At 40.7% G+C, this 10,824-nt stretch overlaps 1 protein-coding gene across 1 annotated transcript; it reads left to right on the top strand.

Annotated features, from left to right (window-relative positions):
- The first annotated feature begins 2,889 nt into the window (after positions 1-2,889).
- sdad1 (SDA1 domain containing 1) lies at positions 2,890-10,305 on the top strand. The gene is made up of 22 exons (XM_085167970.1): positions 2,890-3,102; positions 3,206-3,310; positions 3,391-3,489; positions 3,589-3,699; positions 4,812-4,883; positions 4,975-5,075; positions 5,169-5,226; positions 5,536-5,610; positions 5,788-5,889; positions 6,032-6,101; positions 6,212-6,315; positions 6,565-6,622; positions 7,089-7,147; positions 7,239-7,315; positions 8,142-8,239; positions 8,326-8,402; positions 8,765-8,894; positions 8,983-9,077; positions 9,216-9,397; positions 9,577-9,661; positions 9,829-9,990; positions 10,085-10,305. Exons 1-22 carry the CDS (start codon positions 3,013-3,015, stop codon positions 10,130-10,132), a joined length of 2,058 nt encoding a protein of 685 aa, XP_085024096.1. The 5' UTR covers positions 2,890-3,012; the 3' UTR covers positions 10,133-10,305.
- Positions 10,306-10,824: the final 519 nt, after the last annotated feature.

Below are 10,824 nucleotides of genomic sequence, written 5' to 3'. Positions count from 1 at the left end.
CAACGGAACATGTTTCACAAGTGCTGAATTTGAGTCATTCATGAAGCAGAATGGAATTGACCATGTGAGATCAGCACCTTTCCACCCTTCTTCAAATGGGCTGGCTGAGAGGGTGGTCCAGACCTTTAAGGAGGGGATGAAGAAAGTCAAAGGTGATACCTTGCAAACCAGACTGTCCCGATTTCTGTTCAGTTATTGCATCACACCGCATGCCACTACTGGTTTATCACCTGCAGAGTTGATGATGTCACGGAGACTCAGATCAGTTTTGGACTTGCTCATGCCTGATGTGAAAACAAAAGTGCAGCACAAACAATTGAAACAGAAAGAAAATCATGACACCAAGAAAAGACTGAGAAGTTTCACACCAGGAGACAAGGTCTTAATCAGAAACTACTCCTATGGCCCGAAGTGGATTCCCGCAGTCATTGTGAGAGCATCGGGTCCAGTGTCTTACATTGTTACCATTGGATCAGGTCAAACTATGAAGCGGCACGTGGATCAGGTGAGAGCAAGAGTGGCTGACACTGTTCCCAGTACACCAGACAGGGAGGTGGAGCCATTGCATGACAAAGAAGCAGTGCCTGAGTGCTTCTTGCCATCAGAGTTGGACACATCGCCACAACCTCCGGCAACGGAGGTTGTGGCGATGTGTGCCTTATGCCTTATGCTCCGGATGTGTGCCTTATGTGTGCCTTATGCTCCGGAGACTCCGGCTCCCGGAGACTCCTCAGTGACACCCGTGTTGCGACGTTCCCAGAGAGAGAGACGTCCACCAGAGACTTTAAAGGACTTTGTTAGATAGAATGAGATCTTCCAAGAATAGAGCAACAACGCGCTCTGATCTCACAGGAAGGACGTACCTTCCTAGTTAATAAAAAAAAGAAAAAAGAAAAACATGGAAACATATGTATGGTTGTATGGTTACCTTAATTACATGTTGATTCTTTAGATAAACAGTTATTTTGTAAGTCAAGGGAGTTGTTGTCTTAAGGGGGGAGGAGATGTGGTATCGCAAGAAATTAGTGGTTATATAAATATATGAGTATGCATAATAGTTATTATTCATAGATACATACAGTACATCCTGTTATTCATCTGAAAGAAACAGAATGAGTGTGTTGTTACAATGGTAATGCCAGGAGAGGCAGTAGTGGTTCTATGTACATTAATGTTGTAAGGAAGTGGAAGAAGTGTGTGTCCTGTAGGAGGCAGTAGAAAATGGATGCTCATGTTCTGTACATGCCCTGAAAGAAAGGTTCAGTAAACCAGTGCAACGATACTTCAGAACAATGGGGCTACACCATGCACCTCCGGCCCCAACTCATCTCTCTGCCTTACCAGGCTCACCAGAGAAGCGGTGTTCGCCTCCCTCCAGGCTTTATCCTTAAAGCCTGGAGGGAGGCGAACACCGCGAACACCGAACACCGGTTGAGGTGGTAAATCTGTGTAGCTCCGCCCCTGTCTGACCGTAGCACTTCATACTCAACGTCCCCCACTCGCCATGTGACCACGAAGGGCCCTTGCCACTTGGGAAGTAGTTTTGAGCTAGAAGAAGGAAGTAACACGAGTACTTTGTCTCCCGGTGAAAATTGCCTGAGTAGTCGCCCAACAACCCATACAGCTCCTTCACAAACTCCTCGAGGATGTCTAGATTGAGCAGCCGAGCCTCCTCCGGTCAAGGCCCCCGACGGCAGCCACCTTGCTGCTGCATCCTCCACATGACGAGACCATGCGAACGGCCGTAACTCCTGTCATCCTGCTGGCATAAAACCACCTGCGGTAGTCCTCCGGGGAGAGGCCCAATCTATCCAGTATGACCCGACAGACGTCCTCAAAAAACCCCTGCGACCCTGGGGGCAGACTCAGCGGCACCATCTGGGCCTCCCCCGTCAGTAGGGGCAGCAGCCGAGTAGCTCATTCCTCCTGCGCCTAATGGCAGGCCAATGACGTGGCCTGGAAAGTCTCACTGAACACTAGCGCCTGCTCAGCCTGCCGAAACCCATCATGCCAGGGTTTCGGCACCACTGTAATGTCGGATCCCGTTAAGAACACACAAGCCACTGTTGGATGTCTGGGGCCTGAATCTCCTCCATGCCTGCTTCAGGCCCTGAGGGACAGGGCTATGGCTCCCCACACCCTCTAGCAGATAGTTACATGATTACAAGTGTGTTCACGCACACAGGTGTACACACGGGTGCTCACAGACACACACTATATCTTCCTGTCCCTCTTCCCCTTTGTTTTTCTTTCCCTCCCTTTCTTCTTTCTTTCTTTCTTTCTTTCTTTCTTTCTTCTTTCTTTCTTTCTTTCTTTCTTTCTTTCTCTCTTTCCTATCCCCCACTCATGCCTGTCCAGTCTGTAATAACTTAAAATAAAATAAATAAATAATAATGATAATGATAATAAAGATCAATCAAGTGGACCAATATGACAAAGCCATAATGACCAACTTGGAAAAATAAATCCATTTGGCATCTTTCTTGGCTTTCAGACTGCCAATTCTTTTGCAGCATTTTTCTTATTGCTGGTGTTTGCTTAAGTTGCAGTCCGTTTGGCCTCTCAGGGCCACCGTATAAATCTCGTTGTAAAGCTCTCTGACTTTACTGGACACATTTCTCTTCATCATACCGTTATTTATTTATTATTGAACTGTCTTCAAGTATACAAAGAGACATGCTCTTTGTATACTAAAACATTTTTTACATGATTTTTAAATGCAAGTAAAGTTGGTGCAAAATATAAAGAGCGCTTATGAATATAAAATCAAAATATTATCACACAAAAACTCTGCATTGTTTTACATTCTTTGAATTCAACGATTTTTCTCCCCTTTAATTTTTGTACACGAGCGCTTCTTCGAAGACGAAAACAGAAGTGACGACAGTGTGGCCGGATGTGACGTTTGGATCCCCTCAAATTAAATGGCAGCGTACACATTGGCCATGCTTGCCCTGTAACAAGTGCTGCTTTTCATTATTCTGTAACACATACATAATATAATCTTAAACCATGTCCGGTCGACAGAACAACAAACTACCAAACAATCTGCCTCAACTTCAGAATCTCATAAAAAGAGATCCGCAGTCGTACGTCGAGGAGGTGAGTGTTGTTAGCTAAGATTGCTAAACGCATTAGCTGGTAGAGTTGTTTTGGAAGTGTGAGCCTTCTTTTACTCATGTAATCCTCTCGTTTTCGTCCGCAGTTTCTGCAACAGTACCGACACTATCAGTCCAATGTGCAGATCTTTAAGCTTCAGCCTGACAAACCGAACAAGGAGCTTGCAGACCTCGTTATGTTTCTCGCTCAGGTAACCCGGTGTGTTTTTGCTGTAGTGGATAGTCCTGAATCTTAGAAGTTGTCTCAATACAATTATTCTTTGCCCTTCAGGTTGGTCACTGCTTCCCCCAGCAGCTCTCCACGTTTCCTAAAGAGTTGTCTGGGTTATTACTTAGTTACCACACAGTCCTGGAGCCGGACCTACGAATGGTGAGGTTGGGTTCATACACCAGGATTCATGTGAACCCGTCACTTTAGTTTTGCTATAGACTTGAATGGTTTATATGTGTTTCTGCTGTTTTTTGTCAGACCTTCTGCAAAGCTCTGATCCTTCTGAGGAATAAAGACTTGATTGATGCCTCAGGCCTCCTAGAGCTCTTCTTTGAGCTGCTGCGATGTCATGACAAGCTGCTTAGGAAGGTAAGACTAAGCTCTTTCCCCAAACAGCAGCGTAATTAAGGGTCATTACAGTTTTTTCTCAGTATTTTGAGAGAGCAATCTGGGAAGCTGTTGTTTAGATATTTATAAAGATTTAAGATTAAAAAGTTTTGTCTGTGTAAACATGTAGACAGTTTGCCCAAAACTAGATCAATACTGAGCATGAGGACCATTCGTGATATATGGATAATAGAAATTATTTTATGTTGCTGTTTTTTTTTTTTTCTTAAGATTTAAGCAGGAAGTGAAACTCTTGACATTAAGAATTTCAAGAGCCAACATGCCACCTGGGGCATCTTATTTGTTTGTTGGCCAAGATTCGTTATTCTATATATACACATATATATTCGTACAATATGCTAGAGCAATAATAAAAAGAAAATATTGGCCTCATATTTTTCCACAGGTTGCTGTTGTAAACATGTGTGATTTTGAATGACTTGGCTGGTTGACTCAATCCAGTACAGCTGTTTTAGTCATAAAGCTGCTTGTTCATGTTCTGTTGATAGCTTTAGTTGGTTTTAAGCTTTTAAAACTTAGGAATTTAAAAAAGCCTGCATTCTGTTGGATTGAGATTTGGTGGCTGTACATGATATTTGAGTACAGTGAACTGAACTTGTCATGTTTGAGGAACCAGTTTGCGATGATTTTAGTTTTGTGAAATGGTGTGTTATTCTGCTGTGATACTCATTTGGTACTAAGATTTGATGTACTCTGCAGTCAGTGATGCTCTTCTGCAGATCTTGGTTGTACTGAGTGGTTATTTGAGCTCCTGTTGCCTAAAGCAGTCTTGCTATTCACTGGATTATTTTTTTTTTACTTAAATTGGCTTTCTTCCCCATTCTGATGTTCAGTTTGAACTTCAGCAGATTGTTTTGAACATGTCTACATGCCTAAATTCGTTGAGCTGGTGCCTTGTGATTGTCTGATTAGATAACGCTGATACTATAACAACCACTTGAGCAGGTGTACCTAACGAAGTGGCCAGTGAGTTTAATTTTGCTAACTGGTGAATGCCTTATGTAGTGATGAGTTAATAACTTTTTTGTTTGTTTTTTTTTGCTTTCATGTAAACAATGTTTTTCTTTCTTCAGACTTTGTACACACACATTGTAGCAGACATCAAAAACATCAACGCAAAACATAAAAACAACAAGGTCAACACAGTGAGTACACAGCTGTTGTGCACCCTGATATTGTTTGATAGTCTTTGTAAAATGGTGTACACTCACAGCGTTGTGCTGTCATCTGTTATAGATGTTACAGAACTTCATGTACACCATGCTGAGAGACAGTAATCCGATAGCAGCAAAGATCTCATTAGATGTGATGGTGGAGCTGTACAAAAGGAACATATGGTGGGTGCAAAGTGAAACAGAAACGTTAAAGCGGCTATTTTACAGCCAATGTATAATTATTTTGTTTGAACATGTTTGTTTTTTTTGTTGCAGGAATGATCCCAAAACAGTTAATGTTATCACAACTACGTGCTTCTCCAAAGTGACAAAGGTATATTTTGGGGGTTTTAAGACTTAGACCTAGAGCTTTTATTGTCATTGTGGGGTTTCTTGCACAGCAAAATTGGGTAGGTGAACCACAAAGTTGCAAAAGCAAACAAATTGGTATACAACGAGGGGGGGGATATATATATATATATATATATATATATATATATATATATATATATATATAATATATATATATATATATATATATTCGTTGAGCTGGTTTCCACTTAATCAATATCAAAATACGTTGCTTATGATATTGATTAAGTGGAAACATTAGTGCTTATGACCAGCCACTCTTCTTGTTTAGATACTTGTTGCAGGCCTTAAATTCTTCCTGGGAACAGATGAAAATGAGAAAAATGAGAGTGACTCAGAATCAGAGGTAAGCATCAAAGATGGACAGTTTGATATGTTATGATACACTATAGAATTTTTTTTTCCTTTCATGCTAAGGTAGAATGCATTTGAAACAGACAAATGTGGTTTAGATTTGTTGTGCAGTATTCAGTAAGATTTGGGGTGTGTGTGTGTGTGTGTGTGTGTGTGTGTGTGTGTGAAGAATGAAGGGCCATCAGCGAGAGACTTGATGGCGAAATTCTCCACTGGCAAAAAAACCTCCAAGAACAAGAAGAAGCTGGAAAAGGCTATGAAAGTCCTCAAGGTGCCACTGTTTTACCTTCTACTGAAGGGACTGTTTCTAATTCCAATTGTGTCACTTTAAGATGGTTAACAGGACAGTACTGAGAGATGATTTAATGCTGAAATGAATTGTTTTAACTCTTTATCCTTGCATTTTCTCTTAGAAACATAAAAAGAAGAAGAAAGCAGAAGTTTTTAATTTCTCTGCAGTTCACCTTATTCACGACCCTCAAGGTATCTAATTTTTCAGCATCACTGCAGCAAATGGATCACACAGAATTTTCCTTTGGGGTCACTTAGGCTTCCATTCATAGAACTGCATAAAATCAATGTTTTTTCTTTAGATTTCTCAGAGAAGCTCTTAAAGCAGCTGGAAGACTCAAAGGAGCGCTTTGAGGTTAAGATCATGATGATGGAGCTCATATCCCGACTGGTTGGAATCCACGAGGTCGGTGACTCATCTGTTTTTTGGGTTTTTTTTTTTTTCTTTCGTAAATTAGTTTATTCAAGTCAGATTAACCCAGTTTTAAATGCACCCTTCAGTCCTGTGTGTCGGGTCTGGTAAAACATGTACTGGCTTTTATTGAACTCCACATTTAAATCGCAGCTGTTGAGGCATGAGTGACGTATGCATTGTTTTTTCTTTTTTTTTTCTTCTTCTGGCGAGTAAACACTTGGTGTTCTTTTTCTTTCACAGCTCTTCCTCTTTAATTTCTACCCTTTCATCCAGAGGTTTCTTCAGCCTCATCAGAGAGGTAAAAAGAACTCACAGTTACAGAAACAGATGCTCTTTTCTGTTCTGTACTGTTGTTTTATCCATCTAGACCCAGTTTTGGGGATGTCTGCTGCCTTCTCTTGAATAAAATGGAAATAATTGGCTCTTGCTTTAGTGAGAGATACCTCATCAGCTGTCTCTCTTTGTACTGTGTTACCTGAGAGCAAAAAGTTCATCTCCCAGTGTCCACCAGCTAGATGGGATATAAACATCGGTGTCCTTTCTTAGTGGAACTTACTTAACTGGGTCCACACTCCTTCTGGTGTGGTGGTGTAGTTTAGTTTAAAAAAAACATTCCTGATATCTCCAAAACTCAGCAACCCACCTCAAAACAATCTAAATCGATACATAGTACTAACTAAGCTATTATTATTATTAACATTTAAATTAGAATTTTCATGAGAAATCATTTGTCCATGAGACTTTTCTAACTACCATCTTTGCAGATGTGACAAAGATTCTTCTCTGTGCTGCTCAGGCCTCCCACCAGCTCGTTCCCCCCGAGGTACATTTACTCCCATTTACTCAGTCGTTTTAAGCTGGTTTAACACAGTAGTTTCACACTGTTCGTCCTGTTTAACACTGTTCTGCTGCAGATCATTGAACCTGTGATCATGACAATCGCCAACAACTTTGTGACAGAGAGAAACTCTGGGGAGGTCATGACTGTGGGGTAAGTAGATCTTTATACGATAATCAAAAGATGCGGTGAATTGAAACATGAGTCAAGCTAAACCTTTAACATTCACCATCGACCAGCCATTTTATTAGGTACACCTCTGTGTAATCGTGGCACAGATTCAGGGAGGAGCTCTAGATTTTCCTACCTGACACAACAGCGTCAAATGGTTGCTGCAGATTTATCAGCTGCACATCAATTAAGTAAATCTCCTGTTCCGCCACACTCCAAAGGTGCTCTGTTGGAATGAGATCTGGTGCCATTTCAATACAGTGAACTCTTTGTCACGTTTTGAGAAAACTGTTTGAGATGATTTGAGCTTTGAGACATGGTGTGTTGTCCTGTTGGAAGCAGCTACCACACGATGGGTACACTGGTTATAAAGCGATGGACATGGTTAGGGACAAACTCAGGTAGGCTGTGGCATTTAAATGCTTAACTGATAAGAAGGGGCCCAAAGTGTGGCAGGAAAAAACACTGTTGTTGAGTCAAAGCGGGATAGAGCCATGCTTTTATGTTGTTCTTCTTTACATTCTCTGTAACTCTAGAAATAGTTGTGTGGGAAAATCCCAGCAGCATACTCAGACCAGCCTGTCTGGCACCAACAACTTCAGAGTCCCTTATATCATGTTTCTTAGGTCGTCATGACGATGTGCTTAAATGAGTTGAGTTGCAGACATGTGATCGGTTGATTAGATATTTTCATCAATGAGAAGTCTGTTAGGTGCCCAGCAAGTGTTTATACAGGGTTTTTGTAGCTACCTCTTTAGTTTTACTCTATACTTCTATAATAAAACTGACTTTTTTGTTTATGTTTCAGTCTCAATGCCATCAGGGAGGTGGCAGCACGCTGTCCGCTCGCCATCAACGAGGACCTTCTGCAGGACCTGTCCCAATACAAGACCCACAAAGACAAGAGTAAGTAATTGGTCTATTTCAAGTTTTTGTGATTGTGTTGAAGTCTGTATTCATGTTCACATGATGTACATTGCCTTGATTTTCAGATGTAATGATGTCTGCCAGAGGACTTATCCAGTTGTTCAGGAGTCTTAATCCACAGATGCTGCACAGAAAGGATAGGGTGAGCTTCATAGAACTCTATAAGAACTTCAAAACATTTTCAGAAATGATGATTTGCCCTCCGATTTGTAGTAAAATGAGGAAAAAATATATTTTATGAACATTTGAGTGAATTGTGGGGTGCTGTGTTTGCTTGACTTAAGTAGTCAAGTAGTGGCAGCACATTTGAAAATCTGATGTAAAATGAATGTTAATAAACCATAAAATTGTTCTGAACGTTCAAGAAGTACAAAGGAGATAAAAGATGGAGATCAGCCCATTCTTGTTACTTGGGTCAATATGTTATATATTCATAAATGTTTTCCAGTTCCTAGAACAGTTGAAGCCACACGTCTGTAAGTATAAACCCTACTTGTCATTCAGGGGAGACCCACTGAGGCATCGGCAGAGGCCAAGATCAAAGACTACGGACAGCTCGAGGCTAAAGACTATATCCCCGGAGCCGAGGTCCTGGAGGTGGAGGAGGAGAACAAAGAGGGAGAGGATGATGAAGGTTGGCCACTGTTGTAACATCCACCTGCGCGCTCTCTGTGTACGTACAGAATGTGTGAATAATATATTTGTATTGTTTTATATAACAGACGGCTGGGAGAGTGCCAGTATTAGTGATGATGATGATGAAGATGGGGAGTGGGTGGACGTTCACCACTCATCTGATGAAGATACAGGAGAAGTGGTGAGCTTCAAAAAATTAACAAACAGCTTGACAGATTGCTAAAACCTTATTATTCATACTATTTCATGGTAGAAAAAAAGGTATATATTTATAAAACTGTTCTGGTTTTTCATGTTTGTTTTTTTTGTTGTTAATCAGGCAGAGAAGCTTCAAAGCATGACAGCTGAGGAAAGAAAGGCCAAGGCAGCGGCGGTCAGCGCCAGCAGGCTCCTCACCCAAGATGACTTCAAGAAGATCAGTCTGGTCCAGATGGCCAAAGAGGTCAATGCTGCACCAGGCAAGAAGAGGAAAAATGTGGACAGTGATGACGAGCGAGACAAGTAAGGGCATGAAATGAACCTTAAACATTCATAAAATGAAATGTATTTTATTGAAATCTTAATAGTTTGTGTAAAACAGTTTTACTCTCAAGTTCACGGTCTCTTCAATTTAGCGTGTGGGCCTTTGTGCTGATTAGCTTGTTGAGAATGACGGCCATCTTATTTATTTTTTTTCCCAGAGGAGAGCTGCTGACATTGAGAGATATTGAGAGGCTGCACAAGAAACCAAAAGCGGACAAGGAAACACGACTGGCAACAGCAATGGTGAATAAATTGTGATGGAAATGTGCAGATTTGTTTAAATGAAAAATCGGTTCATGCATATGAAACACTGACTGACTCTGGGGAGTTTAAGAAACTCAGTGCATTTCAGAAGTGTAAACCTGATTTATTGTTAGCGTTCTGGCCTAACAATGTGTTTGATTTTCTAGGCGGGACGGACGGACAGGAAGGAATTTGTCAAGAAGCGGACCAAGCTAAACCCACACGCTAGCAGCAGCAACAAGGAGAAGAGGAGAAATAAGAACTTCATGATGATGAGGCACAGTCAGAACGTCAGGACTAAAGGCAAACGCTCCTTCAGAGAGAAACAAGTAAGTCACACATGCCTTTTACAAATGTGTATATAAACAAGAAACTACTTTGGCATTTCACCTGGAAATGTTTTTTATGTGTCTTTTAATCTAGATTGCTTTACGAGAGGCTCTCCTGAAGAAGAAGAAGCAGTACAAGTAGCAGAAAAGGACATTGTGTTGTAGTTGCTGGCTAAACTTTGTGTTAAAAAAAAAAATCTAAATAAAAAATGTAGATCCTTTAATTGGACTGTAAAACACACTTTAACATGTATTTTTTTTCTGTGGATAAACAGCATAATTTACACATTTTCCAAAATAAATGATCTTTGATAATTGTGTGATGTGTTTTACTTGAGTTGGTTGTCATTTTTATTCACTATATACTTTTAATATTAAGTTAAATGTAAATATCTCGTAGAATACAAGCGCTGACTGAGAGTGTTCTCTGTGTTTATACCAGGTCTCTGTTCTATTTAAGTACATTAAACACAGCGCTTTGATACTATCTGCTGGAACACTGTTGCATATTTTAAGCCATGCCTCTCCATGTTTGCTTGTGTATAAATTTCCACGACTTGTTTTCAATGTTTGCAGGGTGCTATAGAAATGCCAGCCATACACTACTGTTCAGTAAAGAGAACTCCTCAGGGTACAAAGGTGTTAATGTGCGATCTTATGTAAGATTTTATTGGAGAATAGAGTTGTGTAATTGTAATTACAATCTTAAATGTCCTTACTTTGCACATTTCTCCCCACTTTAGGGCTTTATTTGTCCCAAGTATTATCTACTGTACCCACTTCTTCAGCTTTTTATGTTTTATTTATACACACACACACCACACCAGCTTTCAT

This window comes from Neolamprologus multifasciatus, chromosome 7 (genome assembly GCF_963576455.1).
Source record: "Neolamprologus multifasciatus chromosome 7, fNeoMul1.2, whole genome shotgun sequence".
In the NCBI taxonomy this organism is placed as follows: domain Eukaryota; kingdom Metazoa; phylum Chordata; class Actinopteri; order Cichliformes; family Cichlidae; genus Neolamprologus; species Neolamprologus multifasciatus.
Note: the sequence above shows the minus strand (reverse complement) of the source record. Positions and strands in the feature narration are given on the sequence as shown.